Raw genomic sequence first — 22,242 nt, 5'->3', positions numbered from 1 at the left:
TATGGCAAAGGCAATGAGCGTGCAGATTTAACCTGTTTCACAGCAGATGGGTCCTCTTACCTTCTAACTGTAAGTTCATAACTGAGATGATGGTGTGTTTGCCCTTTGCTGGGTTATAGAGCATACATACTCACCAGGGTAAGCCTGCCCAAGGGGATTCTTTTCACATGGAAAGATCTACCAACCATCAACTTTGGAAACTACATCCTTCATCTCAGTGTCTGTGATTTCCTCCAAGCAAACCATGAATCCAGACTGTTAGCATATCCACAATACCTATGACCTCGTTTTTCTTGATTTCTCCAGAGAATTCGCCCAGTATTTCATCGCAGGCATTTTGGATCATCTTCGTCATTTTCTGTAGATCTTTATATTCTTGATACATCAACATCCTAGTCTGGCCGATGTTAACATCGAGGATTCCCATAGCCTCTTTTGTTCTTTGGCGAAGTGGAATTACAATGTGGGTTTCTCCACTGCTAGAAGCCAAGATAACTTCCGAAGTGTCTGTGCACTTAAAGAGAAAATCTCTGAAACCAAACCAAACAAGCACAGGTCGGTCACACATCAGCCTGCTCACAGCATCCACCAAGCTGAATTACTCCCTTATGCCCGCCTCGCCCCAGTGCGCCCGCCATCCTTCTATCATTCGCCTAGGGTGCTGCACCCATCACTTTCACGTGACTGTCCTTTGGCTTGACTCAGTTGGATGTTTCTCTTCATGAACATCCCTTCAGCAGAGAGCCTTCCCTGACAAGCTCACTTGAGGTAGCAGCCCCAGGTTGGTCGGCACCATGAGGCTCCTCTTCACTGGCTGACCGCTGGTGGTCATACTTATCTGAAGGTTAGTTTTTTTTTTTTTTAATGTACTGATAGTCTAAAATGTGTTAGATGAATGCTGGAAGATTCCCTAGAAGCAGAGCCTCAGACAATAAGCAAATGCTTATGAGGAAGTGCTCCCTGGAGAAACCAGGGAACTGAGGAAGCACGGGAAGATAGGGCGAAGATAAGTGCGTGCAGACCCAGCCTGCCCAGCCTAGTCCCAAGGAGGTGATCTGGGATGTCAACTGTACCAAAGACTAAGTCTTCTTCTAAGGCAAGCGGGCGCTTTTGCATCCTAGCCCTAGTCTGTCATTGGCTGTAAGCTGCTCTAGGTGTGTGGTGGGGGGTCTGGGACGGGAGAGTTCAGGGAAATCCTGGGTAGCTCCTAAGGGGCTCAAATCACTTCAGAGTGTTTCCTTAGAGAAAGTTTCCCTGCAGCAAAGCTGTAGCAGTGGCTACAGCATCTGGCCAGAGAGAGGCATGCTGGGGATCTGGGCAGCCGGGCTGCAACACCCGCTTCAGTGAGAGACTGAGATTTTCATGGAAAATGAAATCTCTAGTGAGGCAGACACATCTCTTTTAGACGTGCTGCCTCTCCTGTTGGTGGCCGTGATGAGAAGAACGCATGCCTTCTGTTGTTTATAGAACTAGAGCAAAGGAAGCGTCTGGCAAATTTAAAAAATAATAAATGGGCTATTAGAACACGTGCACTAAGGAAAGGCAGAAGCTGTGTCTTCAGATCTATGATCACACCAGTCAGGTGAACCAGATGTGTCTTATACCTGAAAATGCTCGACTTCCTCGAAATGGTTGGGGGTTCTGTATGGATTTCTGTTAGACCGAGATACTCTGTAACCATCATTTTGCGTAAAACATAGTCTTCCTGAAAAAGAGAAGAATTACTGAAAACAGTAATTGGACTTTGGGGGTTGGATAAAGAGAGAAAAACTAGGTAAGTTTAGGTGAGTTCTGGCTTTAAGGATTTTGACATTGTACATCTTCTGAGCCATTAAAGAATAATATTTCCAAAGTGAAAAATTTCAAAAGAATAAGATTATTTTAATACATATATTTTTCTATATCTGAAAAAGCTGTGTGTTTTTTTTTTCTTGTTGTTTGTTTTGTTTTGAGACAGGGTTTCACTAAGTAACCCTGGCTGGCCTGGAACTCCCTACGTAGACCAGGCTGGCCTTGGACTCATAAAGATCACTTGTCTCTGCCTCCTGAGTACAAGGATTCGAAACGTGTGCCACCACACCTGGCTAAGCTGTGTGTTTATAGTGTTTCTCATATTAGAGTGTGCATTGCGGGCCTGCTATGGTAGTGCATGCCTGTAATCCCCAGCACGTGGGAGGTGGAGATGGGGGGACCAGAAATTAAGGTTAGTCTTGGTTACACAGTGAATTCCAAGCCAGCCTAGGTAAGATGCTATCACAATAAACAACAACAAAAAGCATTGTAAAACATTCATAAAGCCGGGCGGTGGTGGCGCACGCCTTTAATCCCAGCACTTGGGAGGCAGAGCCAGGCGGATCTCTGTGAGTTCGAGGCCAGCCTGGGCTACCAAGTGAGTTCCAGGAGAGGCGCAAAGCTACACAGAGAGACCCTGTCTCGAAAAACCAAAAAAAAAAAAAAAAAACATTCATAAAATATGTAAAAGCTTATGGAAAATAAGTACAATAAAAATACTCAATAAGGTCATTGTTTCTGCTACTTCACTACAACTATTCTTGCCAAGGCTCTGAGTGAGTCACTTTCGAATCTAGTGGTCAAATACTAATCATCATCATCTACTGCTTGGCAACATTTTATGTGTTGAACATTCACATTTTTTTTAAGAGACAGGGTCTTACTCTGTTCCTTTGGTTGGGACTCGCTATGTGGACCAGGCTGGCCTTGAACTCATGAAGATCCACCTGTCTCTGCCTTTCTGGTGCTGGAACTAAAGGTGTGTGTCACCACACTGGGCACTTCTTTTTTTCTTTTTCAGATTTATTTTTATTTTTAATTATGTGTATCTATGTGTGGGTATGTACCTTTGAGTGAAAGTGCCTTCAGAGGCCAGAGGCATCAGATCCCCTGAAGGTGGAGCTACAGGTGACTGTGAGTCATCCGATGTGGGTTCTTGAACCCCTGTCCTTTGCAAGAGCAGGGTGCGCCCCTAACCACTGAGTCATCTCTGCAGCATAATTACACTCACTTCTTGATAAGCTTTCCTTCATGCGGCTTTTAGGACCCCACTCCCCACTCTCCCCCAGTTCTCCTCCTTCCTCACCAACATTCTTTTTCATTCTCTGCGCGCATCTTTGTTTCCCGGACTTCTAAGCAGTTTTCAACCTTTAGGACACATCTTAGAGCCTTTTAAATGTAAGTTGCCACCCATCAAATGTAGGAGGCAGTACATAAAATTTTCATCATTGATTCAAAATCAAAATGAATAAAGATGTTTCCAGCAGCCTTTGCCCATGTTCCATCGTGTGACACACAACATGTGCACCATGTCATGCCATGCAACACCAAGGAACACTGCCTGAAACACCTCGGCTCAGATTCAAGACTACTGTGCTATTAACTGCCATGTTTTCATTATATACACAAACTAATCTGCTCTTACAAACATAATGCTTTAATTGGGGAAGGAAAGAGTATTTATTTATGTAATTATTTATTTATTTATTATTTTATTTATTTATTTTTTTGGTTTTTCGAGACAGGGTTTCTCTGTGTAGCTTTGCGCCTTTTCTGGGACTCACTTGGTAGCCCAGGCTGGCCTCGAACTCACAGAGATCCGCCTGGCTCTGCCTCCCGAGTGCTGGGATTAAAGGCGTGCGCCACCACCGCCCGGCCTATTTATGTATTTATTTATTTTTCTCTCATACATTACACCCCAACCAAGTTTCCCCCACCTCCTCTGCTTCCTGTCCCTCCCTGCCGCCTTCCCTTTTCCCCGATCCACTCCTCCTCCATTTCCCTTCAGAAAAGGACATGTCTCCCAGGACATCAACCAAACATGGCATATCAAGGTGCAATAAGACTAGGCACCTCCCCTAATACTAAGGTTGGATGAGGCAACCCAGCAGGAGGAAAAGGGTCCTAGAAGCAGGCGAAAGGGTCAGAGACAGCCCCACTCCCACGGTGAGGAGTCCCACAGACCATAACATATGTGCAGAGGGCTTAGGTCAGACCCGCGCAGGCTCTCTGATGGTCAGTTCAGTCTCTGTGAGCCCCTAGGAGCCCTGGCTGGTTGATTCTGTGGGTTTTCTTTTGGTGTCTTTGACCCTTCTCCTTCCTCCCCGTCTTCTGCAGGGTTCCCTAAGCTCCGCCTAATGTTTGGCTGTGGATCTCTGCTCCCATCAGTTGCTAAATGAAGCCTCTCTGATGACAATTATGCTAGGCTCCTGTCTACGAGTATAGCATAGTATCATTAGGGATCATTTTAATTAATTAATTAATTACTTTAATTAATTAATTTATTGCCAGTCATGTTTGGTTCTATCTTAGGTCTCTGGGCTGTCTAGCCTCTGGTTCCTGGCCCTCCGCACAGTGTCAGAGGAGGGCTCCCTCTCATGGCATGGTTCTCAAGCTGGACCCCCTTTACCCCAGCAGTCTTGCTGGCAGGACAAATTGTAGGTTAAAGGTTTTGTGGCTGGGTTGATGTCCCAGTCTCTCCACTGGAAGCCTTGCCTGGTTACAGGAGATGGCCAATTCAGGCTCTGTATCCCCCATTACCAGGAGTCTTAGCTAGGGTCACCCCCATAGATTCCTGGAAGTTTCCATTATACTAGGTTTCTACCTCACCCTGAAATGTCCCCCCCCCCCCAGTTCCAGTCATCTTCCCAGTACTCTCTCTTCATCCCACTCCCACCTGATCCACCCTATTCCCGTCCCCATCCACCTCCAGCCCACCCTAGGTATCTATTCTATTTCCCCTTCCCAGGGAGATTCATGCATCTCCCCCACCACACACATACACCTTGAGCCCTCCTTGTTACTTAGCCTCTCTGGGTCTGTGATTGTAGCATGATTAACCCTTCCTTTCCAGGTAATATCCACTTATAAGTGAGTACAGATCATGTTTGTCTTTCTAGGTCTAGGTTACCTCACTCAGGATGATTTTTTTCTAGTTCCATCCATTTGTCTGCAAATTTCATGATGTTATTATTATTTTTTAAAACATTCTGTAAATATACCACATTTTCTTTATCTATTTTTCCCCCTAAGTATCTCACTTGCCTTATGGAGAAAGTCTATCCTGGATCTGGTCATACTGGAGACCAGCTAAATTCTCACTCACTGTCTTTCTCACCTACATACATGTGTGTGCAGGTTATGTGTGCCACATGTGTGGAGATCAGAAGTCTCAGTAGTTGATTCTCTCCTACTACCATGTCGGATTTGGGGATTGAACTCATCACACCTGTAAAAAAGTGTCTGTATGCTCTGAGTCAGTTCCCCAGCTGACTCTTGCTCCTTCTTCATTTTGTTCAAAGATACTCTTTTTTGCCTAAGGCAATTTGTAATAGATTCTTCTTATGTGGAACCGAGAGTTTTGAGTTGGGGTCATAATTTTATTTGTTTGTTTCTTTTTGTGTGTGTGGTTCTGAGATCAAACCCAGAGCCTTGAGCTTGCTAGCAGGTGATCTACCATTAAGCCACATCCCTGATGATAGGACTCTGAAATATTAACAAGACATTAATATTTAATAACTGTATAACATTGAAAAGGTGTAATACGGCCTGACTTTGCCTACCTGTTCTGAGCTAGGCTCAATAAAGCACGTAGTGATGGAGGTGATGCCGGATGTGATATTGAAGAGCCACCTGATGCCAGTGATCACAGTGTGCAGGATGTGCTCCCTGCTGTGAACGTGGTGATAGGCAGTGCTGAAGGCCTTGGCAACACCCTGTGAAGACAGACAACTTAACTTGCATTTTTTAAAACTGCAAAGTGGTCAGTAATAACTGTCTCTTAAATTTATGATCAACAACTTAGTTAAAAATCAGTTCTCAAGAGGTACTCTGAGATTCTGTTAGGCAAAAAGGATTATCTAGACATCAAAAGTGTAGAGAGGCCCATACAACTTCCTATGCTTTGCAATAGATATGTGCTGTCAGAAGAAGATAAACTTAGAAGGAAAAAGCCCTTTCACTACTACTACTACTACTACTACTATTATTATTATTATTGAGACATGTTCTCATTATGTGGCCCTGCCTGCCTAGCCTAGAACTTGCTGTGTAGACCAGGATAGCCTTGAACTCACAGAGATCCACCTACCAATCCACCAATTCCTAGAATTAACCTGACTCCAAATATTAATTTTTTATTTTTTCTTATTTTTTGGTTTTTTCAAGACAGGGTTTCTCTGTGTAGCTTTGCGCCTTTCCTGGTACTCGCTTTGGAGACCAGGCTGGGCCTCGAACTCACAGAGATCCACCTGCCTCTGCCTCCCGAGTGCTGGGATTAAAGGCGTGCGCCACCACCGCCCGGCCCCAATATTAAATTTTTTATATCTATGGCCTTTACCATCAGGTCAACAGAACAGAATATGTCTGGTTTCAAGATCTACAAATGCTAGTTACACCGTCTTCCTATAAGCATAAGACTGTTCCACAGAGAAGTCCATAATACCAGTTGTGACCTTTTCAAAAAACTCTAGAAACCACAAATTCTTCAAAATCACACACACACACACACACACCAACATATGTGGGAGAGATAGACACAGAGATCAGATTCAAGAAAGGGAGATAGATAGATGATAGATAGATAGATAGATAGATAGATAGACAGATTGATTGACATCATCTAATGGTAACCCAGGGGTTCAATTTCCAGGACTGAAGGCCTAATTTATAATCATCTGGGCATGCTCACTAATAAGACTATAAGTAGCTAATTTACTGACAGTTCCATACTCTACCATTTGCTTCCTGACACCTTTGTCTCATCTTCATTTGACATGAGAATGAGTCTTATTTAAAAATATGTTCAGAGAAAGAACCTGCCCATTTCCTCAGTTACCCAGCCACTAAGGTGAAAGGGGAAGTGAAACACAAAGGCAACCCACACCAAGAGCACAGGCACAGGCAGCTCCTGACTTGCTACAGTCCCCAGACTGTTGTGAGATATTTGTACCCTGGATGAAGATGTATTTGCTGTGATGGGGGTTAATAAAGAGCTGAATGGTCAATAGCTAGGCAGGAGGTATAGGTGGTATTTCTGGGGACAGAGAGGACTCTGGGAAGGAGAAAGGCTAAGGAAGAGGAGAAAAGCTAGTTAGAAACAAGCCTAAGCTATAGGCTGAGCTTTCATGATTAATTAATAAGTCTCTGCCTCATTATTTGTGAGCTGGAGGCCCAAAGAAAAATCTGAATCCAATCTGGAGACTCCAATATCCACATTAGGCTTTTTGTAAGAAAATGGTCTCTTGGGCAGTTCAGTGTATAGAGATGGGTCTCTTTTAAGAGGCCTTGCTGTGCAGCAGAGTACTTGAGCAGCTGGAATGCTGGGTAAAAATGCCTGCTGCATCATAGACTGAGCAGCTTCCCAGAGCTGGGGTAGTAAAGGCACTGGCATGAGGCGGCTCTCAGGGAACTGAATGGGGGTAGAGGAGCCAGCTGCCAGAGCCATGCAGCAGCTGGTGTGGCCAGTTAAGGTTTGTCTCATGGTCAGAGAATGCTGCAGGTGCTCAGAAATCCAGGTCCAGACACACACACACAACTCTAAAAAGGAACAATATGCTTTAAAATGTGCTTAGATGCTGAAGAAAGAAAAAAAAATGGATACTCACAGTCATAGAGAAAATAGTTTAAAAATAATAAAGAGAGAGTAAAATAATATGAAGAGAATAACAACTGCTGAGAGACACTGGATTATGGAAACTGCTAAATTAAACCAACCTATGCATTTTAAGAATGTCTTAACTTCAAAATGGAAGTCAGAAGATATGTTGTGTTAGGGAAGAGGTTATGCCTTTGTTTCCACAGGAATCGAAAGTTATGGTTCCCTTCAAAATTAATAAGGATCAGATTTGATTGGGGAGACCTCTTGAAAATCTTGGCTACAGACATGAGGGAAAAAAAACAAGAAAGACTACAAGACAGTGTAAGCTGATCCCTTGACATGGGAACAACACTGAGACTGGATGAGACATGATAAATCTTGTTGGCTACAGAGTCTTTAAGACTTATTATTATATGCCATCCTTTCATATGGCATGAATAGAGATTTATATTACAGTTTGGTTATGCAATCCAAACAGACTTATAAAGTTGACAGATGCCTTTTACCTGCTCAAATTTATAACAAAAAAATCATCTTTAGCTGACTTGTGCACACTGCACATTCCATACTTATATTAATACAGACATATATGTTACCTTTAAAAGTTTGTGGGGTTTTTTTTCAGAAAAAAAGGACTAGACACAAAGACAATTTTCTCAAGTGATCCAGCCTCTCAGAATGCCTCTGTTGCAGTTTCCTCAAAATTCTGCATCCAGAACAACTTCAAAGCTGCTAGCTAAGAGATCCAGTCTCACAGACTACTCTACCCAGGACTTCAAGTAAGCTCTGCACTTTCCCATTAAACAGAGACTGGGCAACAAATGTTACAGCTAGTTTTCCCAGGACTTGATCATTATCCCAATTTTCTCAGGGTCCCCTAAAGTTGTCATCACCCCCAAACAATAGTAAGAAATCTAGAGAACATGATGTCCACATTCCCAAGAGGTGACATGGGTAGTTTTTGGTCATTTGGTGGAATATGGATGTTTGTCATTGTTAGGGGGATTGGTTACAAGTTGCTATTGATCATGGTCAGAAAAACTAAACAAAGGAGATTAGATTCAGGGATTTCTTTCTGAAGGGAAAAAGGGAGAGATATAGTATAGAAAGAATAAAAGGGTAGATTAGTAAATCTACATTTAAACTAAAAAAAACTATTAATCTAAAATATTTTCATTGATATGGGTTTTTGTATGTTGATACAAATTTAAGGTTGTTTTTGTTATACTGTATATATGTTTCTATTCTTGTTTTAGACATTGTACCTGTGCAGCTCATTTTCAAATGTAATGTAAAATTCTAGTCCTTGAAAGCTATTTAGGATAATTGAGAAATACAGGTTAGTAGTTAGTTATCTCTAATAATTAAACTTGTAGTCATGTTAGGTATGTTTTTAAGATTAAACAGAGATATATTTTAGATAAATAGGTGGTCTTCAAACACTTCAGAGACCTACAGAATATGGCATTTAAGATGTTTTAATAACCTAAGGCTTTTCATGACAGTGAGACACGTCTGCTCCTGGCAGCACCAATTTACTTAAAAAAAGGGATGATGGGCATCAAAGAACCTCCATATGGAGTTTGCTTTTATTGTGGCAAAGTTAGCCACTGGGCAAGAAACTGCCCTTGCCTTGACTGCTGACAGTATGCTGTCTAAACTGGACAAGCAGGACACAAAAGAAAGCAATGTTGAACTTTGCCAAGACAAGGTAGGAAAGTCCTTCAAAATTTCTGCTTCACAGAGAACTCTGTCAGATATTCTAGGCCCACAGGCCAAAGATGGATGCCCCAACATTACAGATGAACCTTGGGTAACTATCCAAGCAGCCAGATGTCTATGTCATTTATTAGTTTAGAAAGTTGCTTGCTCTGCACTTCCTGTTACTCAGGTAACATTGTATCATTCTCAGGTCTCTGAAGGGGTTGAAGACAAGATAGTTGTAGTTATAGTTTTCCTTGTTACCAAATTCATAAAAGAAACTTACATATGAGATATAAAGTTTATAAGGTTAAGAAACATAGAAGCTGAGGCCAGCCTGGTCTACAGAGTGAGTTTCAGGACAGCCAGGGCTACACAGAGAAACCCTGTCTCAAAAAACCAAAAAAAAAAGGAAACATAGAAACTTAAATTGTTTACCTAAGAAGGTGTTTTAACGTCTGAAAAGATATTTTTATGATGATAATATAAGTAGTGATTGAAAATGGTTTAGGTCTAAAACTTTGGACTCACTGAGATAGGATAGATAGTACAGTACTTTCTCTGAATTTGCTAGATATAAATGAACTGGATATTGTAAATATAATTCTTACCTGATAATGGTTCTTATTGTATATAGTTTTACTATGTTAGAGTTAAAAACCCTTCCTTTTTATTTAGACAACACCTGATAATTGTCCTTACTGTATATAGTTTTACTATGTTAGAGGTAAAACCTTTTCTTTTTATTTAGACAAAAAGGGGAAAATGTTGTGGAATATTTGTACACTGTGAAGATATATTTGCTGTGATTGGGGTTAACAAAAAAAACTAAACAGCTAATAGCTAGGCAGGAAGTATAGGTGGTATTTCTGGGGACAGAGAGGACTCTGGGAAGGAGAAAGGCTGAGACACCAGGAGACACAGAGAGGAAACAGCAGGTGCAAGATGGAAGAGAGGTAATGCCACATGATAGAATATAGATGGATATAAATGGGTTAATTTAAATTATAAGAGCTAGTTAGGAACAAGCCTAAGCTATAGGCTGAGATTTCATAATTAATTAATTAATAAGTCTCTGTGTCATTATGTGAGCTGGCAGCCTGAAGAAACATCAGACTACAGTGGACCACAGCCTCCATGGCTTTAAATCTATAGCTTCATTGCAGTCTCTACCCATAAAATTAGATCAAGATGTTCTAGCTATTTCTCAGTCTGAAAGTGCCTATCATTTTCATGATCTAATTTGAAAACATGAATTCTCAAGAAATATTTGGGCTTCATTTTCATCAGAAATTAAACACTAAACAGGAGCTGTGAGGATGCATATCATACCTCTTGTGGAAAGAACAAAGGAATTGATAGGGAGCACTATTAATAAAAACAAACATATCCCTTTGTCCTAGCTTCATTTTTGCTACTGTGAAAAAAAAATCCTAACACAACTCAGGAAAGAAAGGGTTAACTCCACATTGCAGTGCACTATTTCAGGGAAGTCAAGGCAGGAATTTAAAGCATCTAAAACAGTGCTTCTTGACTCATGGGTCGAGATCCCTTTGATAAACCTCTATCTCCAAAAGTATTTACATTACGATTCATAATGGTAGCAAAATAAGTTACGAAGTAGCAATGAAAATAATTTTATTGTTGGGGGTCACCACAGCATGAGGGAATGTGTTAAAGGGTCGCGGCGTTAGGAAGGTTGAGAACTGCTGAAAAAGCATCACAGGCAGTCAGGAGTAGAAAGAGAACAAGCTTAAGGCTCTTTGCTCACTTGCTTCTATGCTCAGGTAGCTTTTTCCTACCACTGCTCGGGACCCTCTGCCTTTGAATGGTGCTGCCCAAAACAGGTTGGGTCTTCCCACATCATTAAGTATCAAGATAACTGTCCCTGCCCAGACATACCCAGAGGCTAACCTAATCTACACAAGTCCCCATGAAGACTCTCTTCCCAGGTATTCCAGGTTGTGTCAAGTTAGCCCACACACCCTTCTACACGTTCGTTCCTATTCTGTGGGTCTCAGTGGTTTGGTCATTGGTTCTGCACAAAGCATCAGTTTCTGTTCCTATGCTTCGTGCCAGGAGACACATATGAACAATATTCCCAGAGAGGCTCAGGCATGGATGTGTCCAAGTCCTTCCATAAATTATCGGGAACTTGTCAAAAGGCTGATCCATAAAGGAAACAGAACAAGCATGATGATGCTGTCTACATACAGTTCTACTCTCCTTATCTGCTTCTGGGTTTGACTTCGAAGACATCTAGACAGAGAAGCTGCTGAACTACTGCTCTTGTAGACTTCTAACTTACCTGATAGAATTTGATCTCATGATGTAGGAAGATGTTTATTTCACGGGGATCTCGAAGAGTGTCAATTGCCAGGACCCCAAAGATCCTCATATATGCATCATGAAGAGGCAGAGCCAGGAATGACCCATGACGCTCACTCTTCCTGCGGGAACTATTCCAGAAGAAGATGTTCCCATGGTGCTGAACTTGTGGGACATGGATTGGCTTGCCTTCATCCACTACTGTAAAACTGTTGAGAAGTGGATACCAAGGATAGGGAAAAGTTGCAGGCTTTAGACTAAACCATAGAGAAAACAAAATATAGTCTTCCATGCATGATTCTAAGCATTATATGTAGGGGAGGTGAATCAGGTAATAATATCACCAGTTTAGAGGGTCTAACTTGTTAAGATTTGAAAAAAATTATTACAGAGCTAGAAGTGTGGTTCAAAGGTAGAGTGCTTGTGTGGCATGTGGGAGGCATCCAGTTCAATCTCCAGTACCTCAAAAGAGAAACCGAGATAAGGAAACAACCTTAGATCTTAGAGGAAATATATATGTACCAGATGCTGGGCTACAAGGTATGGAGCCAACATTGTAAAGCCAAGCCCCTAAACAGTGAAGCATTTCCAGAGTGAGCTCTAGAAATGATCTGATAAAACCAATTAGGATCATGGGGCTTGAGAGATGGACTAGCAGTTAAGAGCACTGTTTCTCTTGCAGAGGACCTAGATTCGATTCCCAGAACCCACATGGTAGCTCATAACTCTAGTTCCAGGGGACCTGACACCCTCTTCTGGCCTCTGCAGACACCAGGCATGCAAGTGGTACACAGACATACATGTCAGCAAAACACCCATACACACAAAATAAATTAATTGATAAAACACAACAACAACAAAAACCATTTAGGACTGGAAGCCCATCCGGTCCCATTCTGGAAGCACTGGTCACTTAGAGACAGTTCTCTCTTGAGCAGATTACCAAGGTTCAATGCCTGCTTACTTCAGAAGGGAAAATACTGTTTTAGAAAGATCTAACCAGAGCCAGGCATGATGGCACACACCTGTAATCCAGCACTTGGAAGGTAGAGGAAGGAGGATCAGGAGTTCAAGGCCAGCCTTGACTCCATAGTGAGTTGGAGGCCAGCCTGAAGTCCATGAGCTCCTATCTTTAAAACGAATAGAAAGAAACCGACTCTTCAACAAGTTCTTACCTGATTCCTTTCATGTCCCTGTAGAGCACTTTGTTCAGTACAAAGGGAGCATCATCCAGGGTACAAGCCACATTCCTCAAGAGAACATCCCCTCTCTCTGGCAGGAAGAGGTTTTCTTCTAAGAGGGAAATGTGAGCACTGATCTTCTTATTTCCATGAGCTTCAGCATCCTGTGGCAAAATATTTCTGATCATGGATTTGCATTTGTCAGTGGCTACAGAGATCCCCTAATCCCTTTGCTAGCCTATTTGTGAATCTAGCATCAATAATTTCATTGAATAAGTGACACAGAGATTACCAATCATGGGCAGTGGGAAAAAGGCAGATACCACATTGCCCTTCAAACCTGAATTCTATTTAGTCAGTGGAATGGGTGTCTTATATGTAGTTAGACTGCTTTACTGAAAACAAACACAACCCAAACCAAAATAAAACCTCTTAACTCTAATCAAATTTAAAGGTTCAAAACTTCGATCCCTTGGAACCACAATCTCAGTTGGAGGTGAGGGACCTCAGCAAAGAGTACTGATTTCAGAAGGTTCCAGCAAGGGGATGCCTCCGTTCTACTCACCTCTCACCATCTAAACATGAGTGTGAAAACAAAGTTCCTGAGGATTCGTTTTAGGTTTTAAAAAAATTTCTTTATTTTTATGTTCTGTGTATGGGTGCTCTGCCTACATGTGTGTGCTCCATGTGCATGTCTGGTGCCAGCAGAGGCCAGAAGAGAACATGAGATCTCCTGAAACTGGAGTAACAAGTGGCTGTGAGTCACCATGTGGGTGCCAGGAATTGAAGGTGGGTCCCCCCTACAAGTGCAACAAGTGTACTTAACAGCTGAACCATTTTCCCAGCCTCAAAGAATTCTTAACAGCCTGGATCTGATCGGGGACATATCAGGAAAGTTTCTTGGAGACTAAGACTGTAGATTTGCTGTTTTAAAATTTGCATATAAAGATTAGGTTTCAGTGTGGCATTCATCAAAGTTTGCTTTTCTTTCTTTTTTCCTTTTGGTTTTTTGAGACAGGGTTTCTCTGTGTAGCTTTGCGCCTTTTCTGGAACTTGCTTTGGAGACCAGGCTGGTCTCGAACTCACAGAGATCCGCCTGCCTCTGCCTCCCAAGTGCTGGGATTAAAGGTGTGCGCCAGGACCGCCCGGCAAAGTTTGCTTTTGTTGATTCTTCTTCCCCCCTTCTTTTCTCTCCCTTGTCCCCCCACTCCATGGCCTCCTTTCTGTTTTCATGTCACATGGGACCCTTTGCGCTCCCCTCTCTCAACACCTCTTGCTCCCTTCTCATCCAGTTTCACAGTCTGTACTCATCCTTATCCCCTGCGATGGCTGTTCTTGATTGTCAAGGTGACTACATCTCAAATTAATCAAAGCATAAGCCGCTGGGCACACCTGTGGAGAATTTTTCTTGATTGAATTATTTGAGATCCACCCTAAATCTGGATCTTTTTTTTTTGAGCAGGGGGGGGGGAGATATCTAGCTTAGATCTGGGCCACACCTTCTGGTGGCAGCCTATATAAGGGCGTGGAAGAACAAAGCATTGCTCTTTCCCTCCCTCTCACTGGCAAGTCCATTCCTTCCCTGGTGTTGGAGCCACTTCTTTGGAATTCCGGTGGGTACTGAAGAGCAGCTGAGACATCCAGCCTCACGGACTGAGCAGCTGCTGGATTCTTGGGCCTTCCATTGGCAGGCAGCCATTGTTGGACCACAGCTTGTAAGCCAGTCTAACATCTCCCCCCAACCCCACCCCGGTTTATTTGAAACAGGTTCTTTCTATGTAGTCCTGGATGTCCTGGAGCCCACTCTGTAGACCAGGATGGCCTTGAACTCACAAAGATCCCCCTGCCTCTGCCTCCTGGATGCTGGGATTAAAGATGTGTGCCATTCCACTGGGTATACATCCTATCAGTTCTGTTTCTCTCAAGAACCCTGAACAACACCTTCCCTTTATTTACATACACACATTATTAAAAGTAAGGCTCTGTATATGAATGAGAACATGCAATTCTTATTTTTCTGAGTCTGGGTAACTTCACTTAATATTTCTAGAGTGCTCCATCTTCCTCCAAACTTCATAATTTTGTTTTTCTTTACAGTTTAGCGAAATTCCATTGTGTTCCTGTGCCACATTTTCATTATCCATTATCCTTTCGATAGACAGCTAGGCTGCTTCTGTTTCTTTGCTATTGTGAAAAACATAGGAATGAATGTAGACATACAAATATCTCTGTGGTAGGATATAGAGTTCTTTGGTATATGCTCAGGAGTGGTACAGCCAAGTCCCACGGTAGTTCTATTTTTGGCTCTTTGAAGAACATCCACACTGATTTCTATAGTGGCTGCATTAGTTCACACTCTCATCAGCACTGGGTAAGGCTCCCTCTTTCCCGACATCCTCACCAGCTTTTGTGGTCCTTTGTTTCATGATCACAGCCATTTTGACTGGGATGAGATGGAATCTGGATCTAGTTTTAATTTGTGTTCCCCAATGACTAAGAATGTTGAAACTTAAAAAAGGGTTGGTTATTTGTCTTTCTTTTCTATCTATCTATCTATCTATCTATCTATCTATCTATCTATCTATCTATCTATCTATCTGTTTGTTTTTTTTTTGAGACAGGATTTCTCTGTGTAACTGCCCTGGATGCCCTGGAATTTACTCTGTAGACCAGGCTGGCCTCAAAATCAGAGATCCACCTGCCTCTGCTTCCCAAGTGTTGGGATTAAAGGTGTGTGCCACCACTGTCTGACTTAATTATTTATTTTTTGAGATAAGGTCTCACTATGTAGTTCTGGCTAACCTGAAAGGTTCCCTGAACCAGTATGAAAGCCACTTGGTGAAAGGAGAAAATTGTCGCCACAAATTGTCTGTTCACCTCTACACACATCCCTAGCATGCTCCCCAATAATAAAAATAAAATTTAAACAAAAATTCTTTTTTGATGGGTAAATTGTTCCTCAAGCATCATGCAAAGTAAATGCAGCTTGCATTGCTGCATATCTCCCTACTGGCATTTTTCATTATCATTCTACTGTCTAGTCTTGCATATGAGAATCTCAGAACAAATATGTTTCCAGGTCATCATTTCCATATCTTTCTGTCTTGCTCCAATCATCCCGGCTTTATCTCACTTAGCTTGCTTTATTTGTATGTATTTTTTAAATAATTTATTTAACTTTATTTTATGTGCATTGGTATAACAGTGCCAGATCTCCAGGAACTGACAGACAGTTACAGAGTTACAGACAGTTGTGAGCTGCCACATGGGTGCTGGGAATTGAACTCAGGACCTCTGGAAGAGCAGTCAGTGCTCTTAACCACTGAACCATCTCTCCAGCCCATATGTATTTTTTTTCTAAGACAGAACTTTATGTAGCCCAGCCTGTCTTAAAATTCAGTTTGTAGCCAAGGATGATTTTTAAATTCTGATTATCTTGGTTCTATCTTCTGAGAGTTGAGATTGCAAGTATGTGCCACTCATATCTGGTTAACGAAGAGTTGGGGATTGAACCCAGAGCTTCATGCATGCTAGGCATCCTAGCAATTGAACTCCATCTCTAGCCCCTTACTTAGGTTTGAGTCATTTATAATTTTTTTGTAATAAATGAATCATCTTTAGTATCACTCAATGATTTTTTTCAGCATCCAGTGATTTTTTTCAAGCAAATTTTATGTGTTCCTCTTATGTAGCCATTGAATATCACATACTGTAAGAAAATGTTTCCTTTTATAGTACTTTAGAAAGCATACCTGGAGCTGGGCGGTGGTGGCGCATGCCTTTAATCCCAGCACTTGGGAGGCAGAGCCAGGCAGATTGTCTGTGAGTTCCAAGCCAGCCTGGTCTACAGAGCGAGTTCCAGGGCAGGCTCCAAAAGCTACACAGAGAAACCCTGTTTCAAAAAAAACAAAACAAAAGCAAAAATAACAACAATACGAAAGCGTACCTGGGTGAGGGCCCTAAAGGTCTCGGCATACACTGGCTCCAGGGACACCCCACTTGTCTCTGCAGCATGTTGGATCTGATGGAGCCACTTCCGTCTTGCACAGTTCCTTAGACCCTCAGTGTGGCTCCTCTCTAAAGAACTCATCAGAAACTCTACAACACTGTCCAGAACTTGGTCCTCGTTGCCCCTGAGTTCAGACACAACCAATTCTATGTACTTCTGAAACTGCTCTGAAGACAACTTTATTTCATGACCAGGATGTGGCTTTGGAAATTGGATATGCAGTTTAGCTAAAAAAACATAAGTGAGAAACAGAGAGTGGACTAAAAGGTCATTCATCTACGGGACATCTTTTCATTTTCCTCTCACAGCAAGCTGAAGCCCTTACATGTATGTTCTATGGACAACTGGATACACTAAAGGGATTTCTGAGCACTGTGACTGACTTCCTAGACTAATTCAGCATGACTTCTGTGCCGGCTGTGTTTTATTTGCCCTCTGGCCAGGTGAATTCCCAGTCTGCTGTCACCCTCCTGTTTGTCTTCCGCATCCTATCCTGTTGTGCTTTGGCACTGTCCTTTGCGGCCACTCATTTCCATTCCTACTTTTATAACCCAAAACAGAGTTTACCAATGGTGAATGATTCACACATATTTTTAAAACTAAACTAAAACACTGCCTGTTTGGCTAGGAATATGGCTCAGCGATAGTGCACGTGCCTAGCATTCACAAAGCCCTGGGTTCAGTCTCTAGGACACACCACACACACACCATACACACACATACCACACCACACACATACTACACAATACACATACTACACACACACACATACTACACACACACACATACTACACACACCACACACACACACACACACACACTATACACACTACACACACCACACACACACTACACACACCACACACATACTACACACATCACACACACCAACATGCACACACAGCACACAGACCACACACACACTCACATACACACACCACACAATAACACACACACACCACATATCACACACATAACACACACACACACACACACACACACACACACACACACAGAACTTTCCAGGACTCAGGAGGCAAAAGCATAAAGATCACGAGGTTTTAGAAGCAGCACTCCACCACTAAAGTATGCTCTAGATCTTCTCTTTCTCTTTAAAAATGTTATTATTTTATGTGTTTGCCTGCATGCTTGTCTGTGTATCATATGTGTGCCTGGTGCCCTTGGTGGCCTGAAGAGGGTTTCAGATCCCACAGAACTGGAGTTCATCTCACAACAGATGGTTGTGAGCCACCATGTGGGAGCTGGAAATGGAACCCAGGTCCTCTGGAAGAGCAGCCAGTATTCTTAACCTCTGAGCCAGCTCCTCTTCTATTTTTCTTTTGTACAATGATGAATCTACTATCAAACTTGAACGTTATCAGGAAGTTACCCTTTTCATCCTCTTCCACCCTGTTCTAGCCCATCTCCTAGCATCTCTTACCTGAAATTTGGCTTTTTTCCCTCACACTGTCACAGTTACACAACAGTGACCGTGTTGCACATGAATGTTCCTAAGCATTACACAGTTTAGTTTTACCTGTTTGTAAACACTACACAAAGATTGTCAAACCACATATAGTTTTCTTGAACTTGCTTTTAAAATGTTTTTCTTGCCGGGCGGTGGTGGCGCACGCCTTTAATCCCAGCACTCGGGAGGCAGAGCCAGGCGGATCTCTGTGAGTTCGAGGCCAGCCTGGTCTCCAAGCGAGTTCCAGGAAAGGCGCAAAGCTACACAGAGAAACCCTGTCTCGAAAAAACCAAAAAAAAAAAAAAAATGTTTTTCTTATCTTTTATCTTTAAATGTAATTAACTTAATTTTCATTCTTTATGTGTGTGGGCGTTTTGCCTGCAAATATGTCTCTGTACCATATGCATGCCTGCTGCCCTTAGAAGCTAGGAGAGGGAGTCAGATCCCCTGAAACTGGAGTTACAGATGGTTGTGAGCTGGCATGTGGGTGCTGGGAATCAAACCTTGGTCCTCTGGGAGTGTAGCCAGTACTCTTAACTTCTGAGCTATCTCTCTAGCTCCTTGCTTAAAAAAATAAAAAATGATTATTTTGTGTTTGTTTATGTATATATGTGTCTTCACGGTTTTGTGTGTGTGTGTGTGTGTGTGTGTGTGTGTGTGTGTGTGTGTGTGTGTGTCCATAGAGACAACAAGAGCATGTTGGATCTCCTGGAGCTGGAGTCACAGGCAGTTGTGAGTCATGTGAAGTAGAAGCTGGGAATTGAACTCAGGCTCTCAGCATGAGCAGCAAGGACTCTTAACTGCTGAAAAGAGTAAAGAGTCCACGAGTTCAGCCCCAGGACTCTCCTCCAGCCCCAGAACTCTCCTCCAGCCCCAGGACTCTCCTCCAGCCCCAGGACTCTCCTCCAGCCCCAGGACTCTCCAGCCACAGGACTTGCTTTTTCATTCAACATTGTTCTACCATGTCCGTCATGTTATTTCTGTAGCTTTGACTCATTCATTATGTGAAAATAACACCATTGATTATTTGTTCTTCTGGCAATATGCATTTCAGGTATTTTTAATATTTTACTCCTAGGAACTGCACTATAAGTATTCTGGTATGTGTCTCCTGGTACGTCTATGAAAGTGTTTTGACATTTATTATACATTAACAAGTCATAGGAATGTGATAGCTTATAATGATTGCCAACCTGATAGGATCAATAATTACCTTGGTAACAAATCCCTGGGCATATCTATGAGGGAGTTTTAGATTGGGTAATTGAGGTGGCAGAGTACATTCCTTGGGCTGGATCCCTTGAACTAAATAAAACAGAGAAAGTGAGCTGAGTATCAGCATTCACTCCGCTTGCTTCCTGATTGTGGTTGCAATGCCTATATGACCAGCTACCTCCCTTTCCTGACACCACACTTTCTTCACCATGATGGTCCATGCCCCAAATTGTTAGTCAAAATAAACCCTCCCTTCCATAAGCTGCTTTCATCACATATTTCTGTCACCACTGAGAAAAGTCACTAATAGATAGGGCATATGCCCCTTCCTTTTAAAGCGGGTTCTAGTTTTTCTCTCAAAATATCTTCCTTGTGCTTTTTCCTTCCCTTTAAAGACAAGAGCATCCATTCAGTATCATTTATTTGACAATTAAGAAGCACTACCTGGAATCTGCAGCCATTTTATCATGTGAAGCTCTTATTGCTGTAGTTAGGCAGGCATTCATTGATTTGTAGCTCTTTAGCATCCACTGATTTTCTTACTAGTGTTTGTAGTTACAATTTTGCCTTGGGGAAACCACTCTATTCTCATTGCAGCTCATGGGTTTGGGTGGGATCCATTGTTGTTTTAGACTTAGAACATGTTCTCCAGGGTCACACCAATTAGAACATTCTATGCCTCTAGTCAGAGTGGCTGGTTTAGTGTAGTAAAATGCCAGGCCTTTTCTGTTTGCTTGCTTTCTTGAGACAGAATCTCACTCTGTAGTCCTGGCTGGCCTGGGACTTTCTATGTAGACCGGGCTGGACTTGAACTCAGAGAAAGCCAAGGTGATGCAGAGTATCAGAGTTCACATGTACCAAGAATGGCATCCTTCGAGAGTAGCTTGGCATGGGTTGTCAGAGCCTGAGCAGTGTGAGGACCACAGTGGAAGAGCAACCTTTAGCTGGTGTGGGTGAGGAGGGTGGCTCTACAAAGAGGTAGGTTAGGTTTGGATGTCAAAGCCCTGTTCAGATTTGAGTGCTAAACAGAGTGAAGAGGACATCCAAACAGAAGAACATCTGGCCCAAGGAGTCACAACCTAAAGACAATGAAAAGAATATTTCTATCAAAAATATTTCTATCAAAGGGAAGTCCAATATGAGAAATCAGCCTTGGTAAGACTTTCAGGTATCAGTTATCTCTGCATAGGGAGTTGAGCCTGAATAGCTGAAGAGGACATCTATTCGACAAAGAGCCTTGGCATGCATGGAGTGTTAGAGCCTAAGAAATATGCTAAGGCACATCTATGGGGTTGATGTGGAGAGGGGAAAGGATCTACAAGAGTGGGAGGAAATAAGAATGGGTTCTGTTGTTTTGAACTGGACAGGGAAATATTGGTGTGAACTCATGATTTTTAATATTAGTAGAGATGTGTTTTATACTCACATAAACACGCATGTGCATATGCAAATCTTCTAGCTCTGTCTCCTGACAAACCTAGGAGGAAAGCCTTGGGAGAAACAGCGCTTGTGTAACTCACATCTTGGCTTCTACCTAATTCACATCCTACCCTTCAGTAAAAGAAACGAAGGTTTTTCCTGGGGAAATTGATTATTTCAGGATGGAAATGGGTGAAGCAGAAGATGTACCCGGAAGATCTCATGTCAGAAAGCAAAGAAGTGCTCCAAGAATGATGGAGACACTAACATGGCAGAGGAAACTGTCTAGCATTCCTTTAAAAACCAAAAATACCTATCTGCACAGTGGCTCAGAATCTGCAACATCTAAGAATCTCAAGAAAAATGATGCTGAGCGAAAAGAAGCCTTACCTAAAAGGGTGTGCATCGTATGGTTCTATCGATCATAGATAGAGGTTCTAGACAAGAAAAATCATGGTGGGAAAAAGCCTCAGTGGTTGCCTTGGGAATTGTGCTGTGGGACTGCATGGGAAAAGGACATGGAGGAGCCTCTGTTCTATCTCTCCAAAGAAGCATGAGCTATACTGCTCACGGGTTTGTCAAAACTCAGCAAATTTCCACTTAAAATTTACACACCTAAATATTGAACTCACATGAATTAGAGGCATACCTGTGTGTTCAGGAAGAAGTGTACATGTTGCTTTAAGATGTATCAACAATAGAGAAACAGATAGAAAGCTAAGGAGTGACGAGAAGCAGCCGTGGGGAAGGGCCAGCGGCAGAGCTTAGGCTGCGGGAGTGTAGACACCGCATTATAAGATTCTTCCAGACTCGCTGCATATTTGAACGTTTTCATGACACAATGTTGAGAGTGGGGGAGATGACGGGACAGGGGAGCCAGGAAAAGGACTGAATCTGGGGCAATGTGAACACTGAACCAACAATGATAATACTGGATTATAACCCAACGACTAAAACAAGAAACTGTTGTATGCTATCATAAACAAAAAGTTTGACCACAGAGAGAAACTTTTACAATGTTTCAAAGTACATCTACAACATACTATTCATAACAAAAAAGTCACTTTAAAGTGGAAGAGTTCACAGAAAAAAAAATTTAGAGAGCAGTTCTCACGTATCCCAGCTTAGTCTTGAACTTGCTCTGTAGACAAGGCCAGTCTGAATCTACAGAGGTGTACCAGAAAACCTAGTTTATGAAGTGCTGGGAGTCAAACTCAGTGCTTTGTGCCTGTGAGGCAAGTACACTGCTTACTGGGCTATATATCCAACCCAGCACATACCATTTTAATCAATTGATCAATGTTATTATCAT

At 42.3% G+C, this 22,242-nt stretch overlaps 1 protein-coding gene across 13 annotated transcripts in view; it reads right to left on the bottom strand.

Moving 5' to 3' along the window:
• The window catches only part of Efcab5 (EF-hand calcium binding domain 5), a 139,686-nt gene that overhangs the window by 21,657 nt on the left and 95,787 nt on the right, over window positions 1-22,242 (bottom strand). For all 13 annotated transcript variants that reach the window (XM_052755967.1, XM_052755966.1, XM_052755971.1 and 10 more), the window contains 6 exons: window positions 16,766-17,055; window positions 12,814-12,983; window positions 11,619-11,847; window positions 5,574-5,726; window positions 1,605-1,705; window positions 277-530 (listed from right to left, as the gene is read on the bottom strand). In XM_052755967.1, coding sequence (XP_052611927.1) covers window positions 277-530; window positions 1,605-1,705; window positions 5,574-5,726; window positions 11,619-11,847; window positions 12,814-12,983; window positions 16,766-17,055 — 1,197 coding nt within the window. The remainder of the gene's footprint in view (window positions 1-276; window positions 531-1,604; window positions 1,706-5,573; window positions 5,727-11,618; window positions 11,848-12,813; window positions 12,984-16,765; window positions 17,056-22,242) is intronic.

Source organism: Peromyscus californicus, unplaced genomic scaffold (assembly GCF_007827085.1).
Source record: "Peromyscus californicus insignis strain IS unplaced genomic scaffold, ASM782708v3 Scaffold_3__1_contigs__length_106647218, whole genome shotgun sequence".
NCBI lineage: Eukaryota > Metazoa > Chordata > Mammalia > Rodentia > Cricetidae > Peromyscus > Peromyscus californicus.
The sequence above is the reverse complement of the archived record's forward strand: the minus strand, read 5'-3'. Positions and strand labels throughout refer to the sequence as shown.